Source organism: Grammomys surdaster, unplaced genomic scaffold, assembly GCF_004785775.1.
Source record: "Grammomys surdaster isolate TR1022 unplaced genomic scaffold, NIH_TR_1.0 126118, whole genome shotgun sequence".
Lineage (NCBI taxonomy): Eukaryota > Metazoa > Chordata > Mammalia > Rodentia > Muridae > Grammomys > Grammomys surdaster.
The window spans coordinates 6,646,108-6,664,512 of NW_021620926.1; the positions used below are offsets into that span (position 1 = coordinate 6,646,108).

At 47.4% G+C, this 18,405-nt stretch overlaps 1 protein-coding gene across 1 annotated transcript in view; it reads right to left on the reverse strand.

Moving 5' to 3' along the window:
* Rcan1 (regulator of calcineurin 1) overlaps positions 1-10,918 on the reverse strand; it is a 79,098-nt gene extending 68,180 nt beyond the window's left edge. Inside the window, exon 1 of the mRNA XM_028756342.1 lies at positions 10,673-10,918. Within this exon, the coding sequence (XP_028612175.1) occupies positions 10,673-10,918 (246 nt within the window). The remainder of the gene's footprint in view (positions 1-10,672) is intronic.
* Positions 10,919-18,405: the final 7,487 nt, after the last annotated feature.

The following is an 18,405-nucleotide window of genomic DNA, read 5'->3' on the forward strand; positions in this document are numbered from 1 at the left end:
CACACACACACACACACACACACACACACACACACACACACACACACGGCCCAGTCATGTTTGCATTTAGATACTAATGATAATGAAATTCTGACCATGCTAACACCTGCTGTGCCTCTGGCATTGCTCTCTCCTGGCCCCTTTTGTTGGACTGTCGGACTGTCGCAGTGCAGGTAAGGGACTCCCCACAAGTGATGCAGCCAGCGGTTGGTGAATCAGGGCTCAGAACTCAGCCTGACCTGTCTCAGGGCTCAGTCTCTTACTGTCCACACGGTGTGGCCTAAGCTGTACGTCTCTGGCTGCAGAAGCACTCATGTATAAGGAAGAGTGGGTTCCAGCGTGTGGCTGTGTGCATCTTTACCATACCCCTGCTCTCATGGGAACAAGCCAGGTTAATTCTATGGGGCAAGAACCCCCCGCCCCCTCCCACCACGTGGGAGACCCTGCAGAGGAAAAGATGACAAGTGATGGATGGACGGTAGAACCACATGGCAGCAGGGGGACATCTCGCTGGCATTACAATGGGAGCCCTGGTGGAGACTGGGTCAGTGTCTAAGTGGCCCCCATCTTCGATGCCATCACAAAGCCACCAGGAGAGCTCTCATTCCCACAGCATCCCAGTGAGCATACATAACCCATACATCATCCTGATGGCTCTCTCACCAGATCTTCCCTAACCTCAGAATCCAAACTGCTTTTGTTGGATTTTTAAGGCTGTTCAACTGGCAATGCCCACACAAATATCCCAAGTCACAAGAGCTCCCAACCCAGCCTCAGCCACCTCTGGTCACAAGCATTTCAGCTAAGAGAACCTCTCCAGACTCAATGATGGGCTACTTGGAACCCAGGTGCCACCCCTGAGCAGCTGCAGTTATGTTCTGAGCTACAGGATATTCCCTGTCCTCTGCCCAGCTGTCCTGTGCACCAAGTGCAGAGCTCACTGCCCGATACACAGTCCTCTACCACAGTCCACCTTACTCTACATCTGCTCTGAAAGCTCCGTCTCAGATTCACCTACTCTAGAAAGCTACACACCTGAACAAATGGGCCCTGAGTCACTTTCCAATGCTAGTGGCTTGTTTTTGGGAGCTGCCAGGTCTTACAGATGGCTGACCCTGCCTACCTGAGACTTTTAGGTCGGGAAGCATGAAGGAAGCTAAAAACCAACCTGTACCTCCCAGAATCCCAGTCCCAGCCCCAGATGATGTCACAGTGTGGTCTGGGCAGTGGAAATTCTGGAAATTGTTCTAGGGCTCCCATGAGGGTGAGCAAGTCTAAGCACACGGCCCTGTGACTTATCCGTGGGCATAAGCTTTCCCTTTTTAAAGTAATCATCAGGAACCTGACCCAGTGTGCTGCTCAGAATGCCCTAGTGTTTCTGAAATAGTGTATGTTTTCCCGAGTGAGAATTTCTCTGCTATTTTATTGTGGGTCATGGTGCTGGCATGGAACCCAGGGCCTTGCCCATGTCAGGCACGTGACCTACCATACAGCTACACCCAGTCCTAATGATTTATTCTGGCTATTTAATGATTTATTTTGGCTATTTGGATCATATTACTTACACACACACACACACACACACACACCACACACACACACACACACACACACACACACACACATTATACTAAATCAGTGTTTTCAGAAAAAAATTGTATAAGCCTGTGCCAGGGCACAGCTAGACAGCTGGGCGGGAGGGTCACTCCATTGGGAAGGCATCCCCTCAGGCAGATCTGCCCTCCTACCTTAGAGACTGACCAGTAGCCAGAATGGCCCCCGGCAGGGAAGACAGCAGCAGGAGCAGCCTCCTACATGCCGGGCTCCTGCTAGGAGATGGGATGCTGTCTCTTCCCTTTGAAGCTGAAATTACAAACTTGTCTTTGCGGCTCTGAGCATGACTGTTCTTCCCTTCCTTTAGGGAAAGGCATGGCTGGGCAGTCTTCAGTCCACCATGGAGAACACAGGGGAAGTTACTGCCCCCTGGTGGTAATCAATAAACAGCATTGGAGCAAATCTGCTCTAACTGGCAGCATCCTCCCAGCTGCCTGTGTCCTCTAAGCTCCGTTATGTGGGGTGGGAATGGAGACCTATGCTCGGCTCCGGCTCTGTCCACATCTGGTAAACACTCCTGAGTCCATACCGTCACCTACCTGGGTCTCAGCTACTCCCCAGAGAAACACAAGGCAAGGTTCACAGGTCTCTTCTTCACATGGGCTTTGAACCTCAGAATCAAACCTCCAAACCTAAAAGATTCTATGATGCTTATTAATTTTATAAAGAGAAGTAACCTTTGTCTAGAAAATGAGCAAATAACAGCGTCACTCTTAAAAGGTTAAGAAAGACCAGAAAGAGTAATACTCAACAGAGTTGGCATAAGTAATACACTACCAAATTGAAGTGCTTAGAGTTGGTTTTGGAATTACTAATTTTATAATTTGCCACCAAAACTTAAGGATGGAAAGACGTGTAACTGAAATCATCCCTAGCCCAGAGCAGTGGCATGCACCTGTAGTCTTAGCCACTCGGAGGCTGAAGCGAGAATCATTTGGGGTCAGGAGCTGGAGGCCACTCTGGCTTACACAGTGAGACTTCATCTCAAAAAAAGAGGAAGAATAAGGAGGAACAGGAAGTAGAGAGGAGAAGAGGAAGAGGAAGAAGAGGAAGAAAAGAATAATTTCCCTGGGAAATAAGCATAAATCAAGTAGATGGCCAGCAACCAGCCGTCTTCTCACTAAGGTAAACCTGCCATGACATTTGGAAAACACTTTGTTGTCAGACTTTAAACAAATGTCACTCTAGTGTCCTGGCAAATACTCAGATGGTGGTTGGACCATGTAATGACCAGTGCTGGGATCATTTAAATCCTCACTGGTGCAAGATCAAGAGATTAATTGTAAGTGGATTTCCAAAATCAATTAAAGGCATAATGTTTAAGTGTCTGGGAGTCACCCTCCTTTAGCCATGAACTAACGGTGTAAGACATGGCGGAGGATGGCTGGAAGGCTGGAGGACCTGAAGAGAGGACAGCAAGAATGACTGGAGATATCTCATCCTGAGCAAATCCTGCTTGAGGGAAAGTGGATTTGGGTAGCAGAAGGGGGGCAGTGGGCAATGGCACCCACAGGGAGAACAGTACACTGCTTATGGAGCTAGGTATGGCCTCAGACACTCCAATCGAACCTGCTCAAGTGACAGGAAGTAGACAAAGTTTAGACAAACAGAGTAACTCGACCAACACATACTCCATCATTTACATGGCATGACAAATATCTAAAACTAATCTTCTATTTTCCTTTGGGCTTGGGTTTTGAAAGGAGAGAAGTTTATAGTCTGAGGGCAGTGGACCACCTTAAATGGACTTTCCTAGACTTTTGATAGAGATTATGGTGGTCTTTTTGGCAACTGAGGATGGGTAGGATTTGTCTGAGCCCCCATGGATAGTCTTGAACTACGTAGTACAAAATGTGAATGGTACCCAATAAACACTTGTTGAATGAACATGCCAAATGAGCGGATGGATGGAATGCTGGACCCAGATCTGCCTGGCTCCAGTGGCCAGGTACCAGTCAGCTTGGAGACTTACATAACAACTGCCACTGTGCCTGACCCATCAGGATTGCCCAACATCTGTTCAAAGTAAAGACACCTCAAAGCACATGAGAGTTGTAACTTGTCTATCCACACCTTATGTACAAAATCATGTCCTTCACAGAACTCCTTGGGATTTCAATAAGATGCTGTCCTACTGGAAGAGGGTAAGCATCAAGGACTTCAGACTCAGTGAAGGCTGGATGGAAGCAGGGAGCAATGGTTCCAGCTGCGTGACCTGGGATTTGAGACCCTGAATCAGCTGAGCCATGGGGAAAACAATGTGTATGATACAAACAGTATAGACAGTATAGATGCACTTGTTACAAAGAGTAACCAGGAATGCGAAGGTTGGCAATGAGGCACTAAATGTTTCTGCCCTTCTCCCTTCTACCTAATGTGCATGCTGAATACCTAACACCAATGAGACAGGGCTGGGAGATAAGGCCTCTAAGAAAGTAATTCATCCATGAGCCAACAGCGGGTGGGGGGGGGGCTTCATGTCTTTACATGTCCTTGTAAGAGGCCACCAGTCCCTGTCCCCATCCATCTGGGAAAGACCCTCTGAGGACACAGTAAGGATGTGCCATCTGCAGGCCAAGGAGAGAATCTTCACCTTGATTCCAGATGTGGCGAGGCTGAGGCGTGAAGCTACCTGACCTGATGTGGTATTTGGGAAGGGAATCCAAGCAGACTAACGCCACTGTAAAGTAAGGAAAGTTACTGTAATCTTAGGTGGAAAAAACTCCAAAATTAGCTCTCTGAATTAAATAACATGTTTGTCTTCTAATTCTAAATTCAGGCCAACCTCAAATACCTCTCTCTACTGGGTTAATTACGATTGCAGTGGAAATTTTATACCTCAACTGTTGAAATTAGCAAGGAAAGGGAAAGGACAGGGCCTTCCCAAGCCAGAGAGGGCTCAGCCGTGTTTAGGGCACTGTGGCCATCGACAGGGTCTCACCCCTAGAAACTGCATAACAGCTTCTGATGCTCAGGCACTCCACAGTGTAGGTGGAGCCCGTCAGCTAGGCAGTTTATGTCATCTGTGCATTCTTCATGGTGTTGCACTCAACAGGGCAAGAAAACCTTACTAAATATTTTTCTTTTCTTCTGTGCCGGGGCTTGAACTTGGGGAACTGTGCTTAAGAAGCAAACGCCGTCCACACCAAGCTCTGGCTCAAGCCTGCTTTAGTAAACATTTCTAAACATTTGCAGAAGCCTAAAAGGTTTATAAGGAGAAAAAAAAAAGACACACAAAACCACAACAACCCAACAAGTGTGGAGGCAGGAGAATTGGGAATCTAAGGTCGTTCTCAATATCGAGTTCAAGGCCACTGTGTTCTTCCTGAAGTCTGTCTAAATTTTGTTTTGTTTTGTTTTTCGAGATAGGGTTTCTCTGTGTAGCCCTGGCTGTCCTGGAACTCACTCTGTAGACCAGGCTGGCTTCGAACTCAGAAATCCACCTGCCTCTGCCTCCCAAGTGCTAGGATTAAAAGCGTGCGCCACCACTGCCCTGGTGACCAGAGGCATCTCCCAATACTAGTGCCTTGTATAATGGTATCCGTATGATGTCACCTTTATTTAAGGGTCAGAAATTAAGATTAGGGAGATAGAGGGCAAATCCTAAACCAAACCTGTCCTTGTGCCTCACTCCTAGAACATGGCTCTCACTCGGAGGCTCAGTTAGGGAGGAATGGTGACTTCTCTCCTGCTCGGAAGGAAGCCAACAGCCCTGCTGTGAGCAGCCCTGTGGAGACGCCCAAGAGGCAAGGAACAAAAGATAACCTCCAGTCTTCAGCATTAAAGGACTGAGGCTCCCAGTAACAGTCAGAGGAAATGCCTGTGCCAGTCTTCTTGTGAGACCATAGATGACTGAGGACTGCAGCTTTGTGCTAACCTCAGCCTCTCCTGGATCCCATAACCGTGCCCTGTTAGTTCACTCAAATGTTGTGTAACTTTGTTACACAACACTTGAAAACGGATACAATAACTCACACGTCCTTTTGTCAGATCCAAGTCACCCATTCTTTTTTTCTTCCATAACTACTATTAGTATCCCCATTTCACAGGCAGGAAAACTAAGACATGGGTGGGTAAATGTGCTCTTAACTGCTAGGCTACACTGCCTCCTTGTGGACCGGCCACACCAGGATTTCCAGAGACTGACTGACTTTTATACAACAGCATCCAAACAGGAAGCCGTGACTTTACACCCTGATGCTCCCAGCTCTGATGGTCTCCTGATCTTATATTTTGATGTATTTGGTTTCCCCAAAAGATACAGTGATGGATGGCCCTTGGATGTCAGCATCACTACATCTGGAATTAACTAAAACCCCAGCTGCTGGGCGATCTAGGCCATACCTTCTGGTGGTCGCCCTCTTAAAAGGACATGGGAGAAGGAAGCTTGTGCTTCCTGCCTGCTTGCCCTCACTCTCACGGGCAGGTTCACTTACCCTGACCCATTCCATGGGTGTTAGAGTCCACTTCTTTGGGATTCCAATGTGGACTGAAAACCAATCGGCATCTCTCTAGGACCTCCCTATGACTCCAGCACCAGATTGGGGCTGCTGAGACATCTGGTCTTGGGGACAATTCTGTTCCTTGAACAGAACCCTGACTAACACAAATACACAGGAAGCATTTTTACTATCTACTGCTATGGAGAAGCCAGCTATTGCTTCCAGACACGGCTTCCTTCTTGTCACCTCTGCATCTGCAGGTTCTGATAGTCATTAGTATTTACAAAGGGAAAAGTTACTTCGCACAACAGAATTGGATTTCAAAGGGCTAGAACTCCCCACAGTTCTGAAAATGGATACTAATGACCGCACGACACAAAAATAACGCAGGGTTCTACGCTACACACACACACACACACACACACACACACACACCACTGTTGCACGGAGCAAAGCATTCACAGAGCTAAGCAAACCAGCCCCTCACTGACTGGTACTCAGGAGTAGATTGTGTTTTCTGGTCACAGTTTTTAAAAGAAGGGCACAGCTTGAGCTATAAACACAGGAGACAACAGCCTCCCCTCTCCTGCTCTATCACGAAGCCTATTTTTCTGTCACCTTATGTAACTGTCCTGAGCCTTGAAGAGTCTGTAGTTACGGCTTCAGCTATGAAGAGTGCTGCGATTAAGATGTGTGGTGGACTGACTTGTTGGGGAACGGGGTGGTAGGGAGACTAAAAAATTAAGGAAGGAAAACAAAGTGTGGCTATAAAAAGCATCATCCTACTTCGTAAAGGGTCAGAAATTCTAAAATCAAGGAAAGAGTGGGTAAACTCTCAACCAAACCTTGCACCTATTTAATGTGGGTTTTACAGATAATACAGTATTCCACCACACCCGAGGCCAAACCACAGCAGGGAAAACTTGACCAAGATTGAGTCTGAGAGAACACGGCTTTGCCCCCACATAGGCTGAAGTGTGAGAAGGACCTGGAACCACCAGGACTCCCAAGTCTTCCTCTCCAGCTAGGATACCATGTTCCCAGCATGCTACACGGACTGACTTGGATGGAAACAGGCAGAATCGTGGCCGGGGATGTTCCATCTTGGAGTGGAAGTTGTGGACACTGGCTACTACTCCAGAGCCCCCAACATTTCAACCATCAACTTGCCATTGAACGTAGACTTGCATCCAAGTCTATGGTCTGCCCTTGGGGATGGAATATAAGGGTAAAAGGAAGGATGGTGGCCCATCCTTAGAGTAAACTGGGGCTCCCTAAATTAAACATCAATTCCTAAACACACAGGCGTCCCGCTGACAGCAATGATCCTGCTTAGGCTTCCAAGTCACTGGCAAGGAAAGGGAACCTCAGGTCCAGAACCTGACTTCCATTACTGGCTAGAAGAAAGCAAGGCGCAGGCGGGCTGGATATCTGCTGAGTCGTGGGACCAGTTACTCAGCGTTCTCTTTAAATCCCTCAATGCCTCTTTCTCTCTCCCACTACCTTTACTCCCCACGGGGTTTCACTCAGGCTGCACCCCAACTCACAACTCACTATGTTCTCCAGGTATCAGGCAAAAGACAATCCTCCTGCTTCAGCAGCTTTGCACTGACATTACAAGCAGGAGCTAAGACCCAAACCCCTTCCAGCTGAGCAGGAGGCGGTGCTTCTCAGTCTTGACTAAGAGAACCACCCACAAGTCATTCCCAGCTCCCACCCTGAGAATGGAATTAGTTTGAAGTGTCAGAGGACAAGGGAATTTCTCAAACCCTCCCGGGGGATTCTGGAGGCTGGGGGAGGGGTGGTGAGGTAGCTCCGTAGGCAAATACTTGTTACCTGCAAGCCTTATGATCGACTTTGAGCCCCACAGAAACCAGACGCACTGGCTCACATCTAACCCCACGGCTACTACAGGGGAAGCACACTGAGGCTTTCTGGCCAGCTGGCTGGAAGTCTGCAACGCCTCAGGGATGTGAGAGATTCTGCCTCAAATACATGGTGGGAGGAAAGAACAGGCCCCCAAAAGATTCCCTGACGTCACATGTGTATTTTCATTCTCTCTCTCTCTCTCTCTCTCTCTCTCTCTCTCTCTCTCTCACACACACACACACACACACACACACACATACACAGTTTTTAAAACAGATTCCAAGGTTACAGGAACCGTCAGAATCTCCCTTTTTGGGGAGGGTCACATTTGTAGAGAAGTTACACTTTCTCTCTCAGAGGGATGGTTCTGGCTAACTGAGAAACAATCCGCTTGTGCAAGGGCCATCCTAGGCCCCCTTGAACTGACTCCTCACCAAGTAACTGTCTGCATCCACACTGTCCCCAGAGGCCTCCTCCAGACCCTGGAAGGCAGATCCTGCCCGTGGGTCTGGCTTGGGCTCCGCTGGATCAGGGACGGCCAGGCTCTTTAGCACCAAACTTCACATCTTCAGATCTATGCACGTGCCAGGCAGCTCTCACAGGGTTTCCAGCCACAGTGCTTCCTCTCGGAGCTCCAGTCTGTAGTGGCTGCTCACAGCTACTGGTCTGGTGGATATCTCCTGTGGAACTCCTGAGGCCAGCCCAGTTAGCTAGTTCTAAAATCAGACATCCTGAGCCGCCAGTGTGCAACCCCGTAAGGACCTGGCTGCCACTGGGCCTGTCACCTGTCGCTACTACTTGATTCTCTTTTACATCCCGTGCTGGCTCTTCTGCCAGCCCTCAGTACCTTGAGGTTTCACATGCACAGGTTCAGGCAATCTAGAATATCTCTCTCTCTCTCTCTCTCTCTCTCTCTCTCTCTCTTTTCATAAATAAAAATTGCATTCACAAGAACAGGCACATACCTTTCCTTCTTGTCATTAAAAAAAAAAATAAAACAGTATAACAACTATTTATATACATTTACAACTACCAGGTATCATAAGTGGCCTAGAGATGATTTAAAGTACATGGGAGGATATGCATATATTATGCATACACTATATCATGTATACACTATATTATGCATATGCTAAATTATGCATATGCTGTTATGCATATGCTATATTATACATATGCTATATTATGCATATGCTATATTATGCATATGCTATATTATGCAATGCTATATTATACATATGCTATATATACAAGCTCCTACTGTTTTACATAGAAAACTTTGCCATGTGTAGATTTTAGTATCAGAGGGATGTCTGTGGCATAGCTGTGCTCAATAGTACCTCCTTTCATGTGCTTCTTGCCTAAGGCCTGTCCATCTCCACACCCTCCGGAATCCAAGCTCTATGAAAGTGACAAGCCTGGCAAGCTCACCACTTCCTCCTCTGAGTCTGAAACCACTTCTGGAAACTAGCACCAGTCATTAGCAATCACCACCTTATCATTCCAGAGAGTGTCCCCGCTGTTCACTGGATGCACAGCAACCATCTCCTTCCTCCCTCAGACCTCTATTCCCCCAGCACACCTCCTCCTTAGAGCACCGTCATCGCCTTCTGCTACATCTGATATTTACCTGTTCTGTTTCCCTCAATCAAACATGTCAGCAAAGCTTCCAGCCCCTGGCACTGAGTCCACATGTCAATGAAGTGTAGCTGAAGGTTGCTGCCAAGAGAGACACCACTGTGTCTTGGTTATTTATAATTTATACGGCCATTTACTTTCAGAGAGGATTTACAATTGGCCATGTACACTTCAGGACAGCCTGTGTAGAGCAACAATTGTCACAGCTCAGAGGCTTTCTGTCTCTCTCTGCAGGCTGAGCTCTGGCCAGCACTTCAAACCTTTTTCAGGGATCTCAGGCTCTCTTTTTGCCTGAAGCAAGCTCAGTTCAAAGTGAGACTGCACTTGCCTAAGTGCCTGGTATCTGGGAAGAGCACTGTCTAAGGCTCTGCCCACTTGGTCAGCCACTCATGTCGACTTTTATTAAGATTCTGTTGTGATGCTGTTCTGGGATCTGAAGATACAGCAGAGAATAAAATTGCTTTTTTGCCTTTAGGGCAAGTGCTGGATGAATTATCACCTGAAGTGGCCAGGGGGGCTGTTCCTTGCTGCTGGGGGTTTAGCCCCTACCCTGCATTTACTAGATAGAGGAGGGGTGCACCTCATTCATTGGGAGGATGGAGGAAACAGGCATGACTCACGGTTCATAAATACACTACGCTCTGCATTCTCAATCTGCACTATTGGAAGAAAAGCCAGTGTTTGGGTGAGGATCCTGGTTGCTCATTATCTTGCGGTTGATTGGCCAGTTTTGGTTGAATGGTGTTGGAGGAAAGCCTTTCCTAAGCCTTTAAGATATTTAGTTCCTTAAAGAGGTGACATGCCACCACCAGGGACACTCAGTACACTGGGAGTTGTTCCTTCCTCGCCCAAATCCACACAAATTTGACACCCTGGGAAGGAGATGGGGCAGGTATGAGTAACCAACCATGGCACTGGAGAGGAGGAATTGATTTCAAATCTTCAGCGATCCTGTAGAACAAGATCTGCGCTATGTAGGAGGTGCAAAAGGAAGCCCGCCTCCAGAACCAGCGACCCCTGGATCAGGGCTGCGGCCTGTCCCGGCCCCACCCGCGCCCCGCAACAAGTGTCTGCCCTCCCAACCCCCGCGACGGCGGCCCGGTCCTCACCCGGCACAGGCCGTCCACGAACACGCGCGGGTCCAGGTGGCAGGCGATGGTGGCGCTCGGCAGGTCCTGCAGATCCACCTCCTCCATCTCGCAGTCGATGAAGCTCCAGTCGCCGCCGCCGCCCCCGTCCCCCTCGGCAGCGGCTGAGAAGGGCGCGAAGGGCCGCAGAGTCACCCTGCGGGGCGCCCGCGCCTCGACCGCCTCCGCCACCTCTCCGAGCCCCGGCCCGGCCACGCCGTCCTCCATGCCCGGCGCGCGCTCTCTCGCTCCGCTTCGCTCGGCTCGGCGCCGCGGCCGCCGGCTCCCGCTTCACCCTCTCGGGGTCACCGCGGCTCCCGGACGCCGCCTTCCAGCGCCCGCCCAGTCCCCCTCCGCCTCACGCGGGAGGGGCGACCAGCCTGCGCCCGCCGGCCTTGAGTCCTGGCTCGCGCGGAGACCAAGAGCGTTCCCTTTAAGGTCGGCCCACTCGGGCCATTAAGTCCCGCCTTTCCTATAGAACAGACCAATGATACAACAGGATTTTTGTCACGTGAGTTTCACTCTGCCGCCCTAAGCCTGAAGCCTTAGAGCGGCCATATTTGTTAGGGGCAGAGGCCTCTGGCCACTTCTGCTTTTCTGACAGCTGGCGGTGCCTGTTGAAGGACACAAGCCGGGTGTTAGCCTGCGGGACGGTAGCCCGGGAGGCAACGCTTCTGCGATTCCCACGCGGCGACGTTTGGAAACACGCAGCCAACTTTGAAGGACTTAAACTAAATCTAGTTAGAGGTTGCGTTCGGTCGGTAGACATTAGCAGTGCTTAGATACTTAGTGCATATTACCGTGGAATCACAAATAAGATTTAAATGACACCGTGGTATGGCTTTATGTTTATACTTCAACGTATTATTTATTATGTCACCGTCCAATTTTTAGATAATTAGAAGCATTCTAGCACAAAAATGAGTGGGTTTCAATAATTATTTTCATACATATATTGTGTATTTGTGTATACACAGATACCACTGTATTTTGCTCACATCTGTCTCCTGTTGCCCTCCCTTGTGCTCTTTCTCCAATTCTGCTGGCTGCCTCGCTTTCCTCTAAAACTTCCCTTTCTGCTTTAGAATCTCAAGGGGGGAAAAAAAGCCATGTGTATCAATGACTTTTCTGTTACTATGATAAAATACCATGATCAAGGCAATTTATAAAAGAGTTTATTAGAGTTCAATATAGAGTCCCAGAGGAATAAGAGTCCATTGTGGTGGGTAAGTAATAGGAATGGCAGCTGGAGCCAGATGCCAACCACAACCATGGAGCAGAGACAGCAAACTAGAAACAGGTTGAGCCTGTATGCTATCAAAGCCCACCCCCAGTGGCTCACTTCCTCCCTAAACCTCCCCCAAACAGTGCCACTAACTGGGGACCAATGTTTAAATGCCAGAGTCCATAGAAGACACTTCTTATTCAAACCATTGTGTACACTAGGACAGAGGATCTCAATCTGTGGGACTTGAACCCTTTGGAGGTCCAACAACCCTGTCAGAGGGCTTGCATATAGATGTCCTAAATATCAGATATTTAGACTACAGTTCCATAACAGTAGCAAAATTGTAGTTATGATGTAGCAACAGCAAAATAATTTTCTAGTTGGGGGTCACCACAATATGAGGAACTGTATTAAAGGGTCACAGCATTAGGAAGGTTGGGAACCATTGCAGTAGGACATGAGACAAGACATTGGGCCTTGGATTGGGGGGATTCATTAAAGGGAAACAGGACCTCAAGTGAGCACTATGCCTGGACAACTCATCAGAGTGAAAACTACTGTGTGTTTCACCTTTCTGTTAATTGTAATAGGATACTTATTCTGCTACATTGTATTCACAGTGGAGCTCCGTGATTAGGCAGTAGAAGAGGAGGTGGAGCTGGGAAAGAAAGGGAGAAAGGGGAGGGGAGAAAAAGAGGAAGGGGAGGGAGAGATAGAGGAAGGGGAGGAGAAAGGAGGCTATCAGCCATGGAGAACCACGGGTCGAAAGCGTCCTGGATAGCAACGTCTATCAAAAGGTTAGATATTGGGTAACAACTCTAATTGTGTGGGCATCTTGTTGATTGAGCATTTCTAAATATATAAATCCTTTAGATAATCATTAAGCTTTAAGAGTCTCATTTCTACCGGGTACTGCGAGGATGGCAGATATTGTCTGGGTTCAGCCGAGCTTTGTGGATGCAGCGTGGGGGATTGGCAGAGCCATTTCCCATGCTGTCTTCTCATGGGTGCCAGGGCCTGCGCATCTAGCTAGCCGGAGCCCTGGTCAGAGCCGAGAAACAGCAGGAACATGGTGGCTGCCTGGGAACAAGCTGGACTGGGCAGTTTTCTAAATATCACCCCTACAGTTAGTTACCTGCAGAGTGATGGAGATCCTTCATTTCTAATTAAATGAGGTCATATGGGGAAGAATTCAGTATGTGCTCTGTAAATGGTACCTCTGCTTGTGCAGTTAGGTTCTTGGGGGAATGTTGAGTTAGGTCTGTATTTTCTCCTAAAGCAGACACACCATCTAGTCAAGAAGTGGATCTATTATCATAAAATGTACACCCAACTAGAGCTGAGATTTATTCAAAGTATGCCATGTGTAAGGCATACTGGGGTTGTTATGATGCCCTTGTGAATAGAAGAGAAGAAATAATTCACAAAGCCCTGAGGGTGTGAGAATGGGGAGAAAAAGAACTGTCTCAGGCCTGTCTCCTGGAAAAGAAAATCTAGAGTTACCATGTGACCCAGAAGTTCTTCTTTTAGGTCTAATCCAAAGAAAAATAAAATCATGCGGCCACACACAGACCCGCAGATGACAGCTCCTGGCATCAGTGTTCATGCTGATGTCATTCATATAAAGAATTGGAATAGCCCGTGAATGGACGCACCAGGAGAGCATCTGTACCGGGAGAGCATCTGTACCGGGAACGGGTCCACACACAAAGGAAAGAAGTATTAATATTGTCACTCCCATGATGAATCTTGGAGACATGATGCTAATGAAAGAAGAAGTCACTCACAAAATGGCATATATGAAATGTCCAGATCAGGCAAATATACAGAGACAGAATAATCGGTGGCTGCCAGGGACTGATGGGAGGGAAATTGGGATTGACTGAAAATGAGTCACAACTAAAACTGATTGTGGTGATGTCTGCCCGACTCCTTGTATATTGGAAAAATCACTTGGTTGTGCTTTAAAGGGTAAATGTTAAAGCAAGTGATTGTCTCGTCATAGCCAGTATTTTTAAAATAGAGTATGATATGATAAAGGCCATGCAGGATTAGATTGAAGTTCAGCAGAGAGGACAACATCACAGAACCCTCTGCAAACCCCAGCCAGACATTCTGAAAAGGATAACAAAAGGAACGAGGCCCCGGTTTTGGAAAAACAACACCCAGCCAACCAGTTGCTGGGTGGGTCTGTCGTATTCATCCTTGGGACAGGGCGTTGTTTTGTGGCTGGCTCACTCTATCTAAGCCCTTCATGGCACACAGAGCAGGCCTGATGGGCAAAGACAGTGAGGGGAGAGAGCACTCCATGGAGACAGAAACCCAATATGTGGTCAAGTGTACCATCCCAGCTGGCTCTCTGTGGCAGCTTTGAGGCAGGAGAATTGGGTACAACCTCAGACAAGTGGCAAGGACAATGTCATCTGTAGCTAGTTTTAGAGTGCTAATGGTCACTAGTAAGATGTGAATGAAGAATATTCCTGCTTCGTCCTCCCTGGGCAGCCAAGCAAAGTGAGAGTGCTAGTTCTTAGATCATCAGCCAAGTCCCCTCAAGGTCCCACCCAAGTCCCACATGGGTGGTCGCCCGTCTCTCTGTCTCTCTGTCTGTCTTTATCTCTCTCTGTCTCTCTCTGACTATCTCTCCTCTCCCCCTCCTTCCCTCCCTGTCTCTCTCTGCCTCTCTCTGTGTCTCTCTGTCTCCCTGTCTCTTTCCTCCCCCCCCCACCCCCTGTCGTTCCTCTGTGCTATGGGCACATGAAGAACAGAAAAGGATTTGGGATCTCCTGAAGCTGGAGTGACAGATGGTTGGGAGGCTCCTCGTATACCTGCTGGGAACTGAACTTGGGTTTCCTGAAAAAGCAGCGAGTAATCTTACCTCTAAACAGCCATCTCTTCAATCCCAGACAACTTTTTTTTTTTTGCTTTTAATGTAATAGTCCATGCATGCATCTGTAAGCCAGCTCACATCCTCAAACATAGGGGCTCCTCCTGCAGTTTCCTAGCGCAAAGGGAGGCACTGTGCACCCGTCAAAGGGCTTTCCCTCGAGCAAACAGGCAGCAAGCAGAACCCAGCCCTTCTCATGCTCTCTTGGCCCTTTTTGGTTCCACAGCAAAGGAAAAATGGAGGGGTCTAAAGAGACATGACCAAAGGGTAGAGGAGAAGAAAAATAAGGCAAAGAAAAAGAAGAGGAAAAGTGAGGAGAGCAGGAGCTAGTAAGAGGAAGGAGCAGAAATAAGGATCCCAAGAGAAAGTTCAGCCTCCCTCCACAGGCTACCCTTCCGTGGCACACTCGGACACACCCAAACCAGCTCTGGCAGCATGCATGTTAGGCAAAGCCTCTTAAATGCCAGGTCAAAATGTTGTATACAAATAGGACAAACATCCTGCCTTTCATACCTGGGTAGCCATCCTTCTTGTTCCCCACAGGAAACATATTTGATAATAAAATGTTCCATGTCTCTTTGCACTTAGACTGTAGCATTTTCTAGTCACTGGAACTTTCACCGTGCCTTTTAAATTGGAGCTTAATTAAGCTGTGCCTTATGCTTCCAGTGACACTATCTGTATCAACAATCAATAGCTGTTCCCAAAGAGGTAAAAATAGACAGTGAAGCTGTCAACAGCACAGGCAGAAACGAAGTGTGACACATCCCCGGAATAAACATAATCGGCCATTTCTGAAGGGGAATCAACTGAACTTGGAGGCCACCTTCTTAGAGAACATGCTACCATAAAGCATCAAGGATTCTCCAGGCACCTTTTTTGGCTTGATAACTGTAACCCTTTTACTGGCTGCCACCATGGAACATCAACTCTTCCTAGTGTCTGACTAGAGAGATTTCCTTTCTTACTGGCACCAGACTTGGTGCTTGCAGGTGATTTGATCCAGATGGAAAGGAAGAGATGAAGAACTACTCATGTTTTCTCAAATAGGGTAGGAGTGTTTTAGTTGGTATACCCCCCTTCCTGTCACTCACGTCTCCCCTTATGCTTATGTTGGCCATGACAACTACCTAGTATGATGGTTTGTATATGCCCAGACTAGGGAGTGGTACCATTAGGAGGTGTGGCCCTGTTGAAGTACGTGTGGCCTTGTTAGAGGAAGTGTGTCACTATGGGTGTGGCCTTTAAGATCCTCATTCTAGCTGCCTGGAAGTCAGTCTTCTCCTAGCAACCTTCAGATGAAGATGTAGAACTCTCAGCTCCTCCTGCATCATGCCCACCTGGATGCTGCCATGTTCCTACCTTGATGATAATGGACTGAACCTCTGAACCTGTAAACCAGCCGCAATTAAATGTCCTTTATAAGACTTGTCTTGGTCATGGTGTCTGTTCACAGCAGTAAAACCCTAACTAAGATGCCTAGTATAATAAGAAAGGAGGCTTAGCACACCACGGTTGGTTATGTTGCTCCTAGCACCTGCCTCTCCCACCACCCCCTCCCCCTGTTATGCAGAAGCGCCCACAAGGGATACATCAGCCTGCTCATGCCACGTGAGACAGTTCTTCCTACCACACGTTCGGTTGCTTTCTAGTCTGTTCTGGAGACTGAGGGGGCCGTGTGCAGAAGGTATTTGTTGAACATTTACTAAATGAACCAATGACAGTCCTGCACAGTCTGAGAAATTATAAACATTTTCAGATTTTACCTAGAGCAGAAGGTACCTTGCTGACTTCTTGAATGTTCCAAAGATTGCCTAACTGATAAGACTCTAACCAACTCAGAGTTTTCTAGTTTGTTACTACACACAAACGAACCAAAACATCAGGCGATTTATTTTGTTTGTGTTTTGCTTTGTTTGTTTATTTCATGCACATGTGTGCAGTGTTTGTGTCTGTGTGAAAGTTGAATGTGAGTAGCTGCATGTTTGTGTGGATCCACATGTATGCACATGGGTGTGTATTCATGTGGAGGCTCAAGAATGATGTTAGGATTCCTTCTCAATCATTCATCCACATATACATTGAAGCAGGCTCTCTCAATCAAACCTAGAGCTTGTCGATATGGCTAATCTCCAAAGCCAACTTTCTCTGGATATCTGCTGCCTCTTCTAGGTGAAATAGCTACCATGGCTATCCAACACTCATGTGGATTCTGGGAGCCCATTATCCAGCCTGCATTCTTACAACTGGAGTGCTTTAAGCACTGAGCTAAGTCCTCAGCCATATATATATATATATATCCCTTAAGGTCTGTATTAGTTAGGGTTTTATTGTTATTGCTGTGAGAAGACACCATGACCATGGCAACTATTATAAAGTAAAACATTTCAGTGGTGCTGGGTTCAGTTTCTGAGGTTTAGTTCACTATCATCATAGTGAGAAGTATTGCATCATGCAGACAGACATGGTGATAGAGAAGGAGCTGAGAGTTCTGTGCCTTGATTTACAGGCAGCAGGAGGAGACTGTGTGCCACACTGGGCAAACTTGAACGTATATGACCTCAGAACCTGTCACTATAGTGACACACTTCCTCCAACAAGGCCACAGCCACTCCAACAAGGCCACACCTCCTAATAGTGCCACTCCCTATGGCCAAGCTTTTAAACACAGGGAGTCTATGATGCCATTCTTATTCAAACCACCACAAGGTTTCTTTTCTTTTCTTTCTTTCTTTCTTTCTTTTTTTTCTTTTTCTTTTTTTTTTTTTTTTTTGGTTTTTTGAGACAGGGTTTCCTCTGTGCAGTCCTGGTTGTCCTGGAACTCACTCTGTAGACCAGGCTAGCCTCGAACTCAGAAATCCGCCTGTCTCTGGCTCCCAAGTGCTGGGATTAAAGGCTTGAGCCACCACCACCCGGCCACAAGGTTCATTCTTAAAATTCATCCCTTAAAAGCTCGGGTAGTTTTGATGACCTCTATCACATAATTAACCCAGGGGGAAACAGCTGTCCATTCAGTTTGGAGGAGGCCACTAACTGTTTGCATTTCTCTTCATTTGCATTTGGACACAATGCAGAGTCTTTGCTGGTCAGGATTCTTCAGGTTTCAAAGAACAGAAATCCTGTTTTTAGAGAACAGGAATCTCTGAGAGTAGCTCCCCAGTTACTTTTCTCTTTGTTATAGCCAAATACCTGCTGAGAAGCAATGTGAAGGAAAGGAAATTTATTGGGGCTCCTAGTATGAGGGGTGCAGTGTGTTGAGGCAAGCACTGTAGTGCTTGTAGTGCTGGCAGGCAGCCACTTCCTGACAACTGACTGAGAAGCAAAGAGGAAACCAGAAGCAGGCCAGGCCATAAGGCTCAATCCACACCTCAACATCAGACCAGTCCTCTGGTTAGGCCCCATCTCTTGAAGATTCTATAATCTCCCAAACAGCACCACCATGTTGGGGACCAACTATTCAAGCACATGAACTATAAGGGACAATTTACATCTAAACCAGAAACCATGCCACCAGTTTAAAGAGATTTTTTTATGAAGAGGTTTATATATGCTTAGACTTAAACACAGGAAACACACACACAGACACAGAGAGAGAGAGAGAGA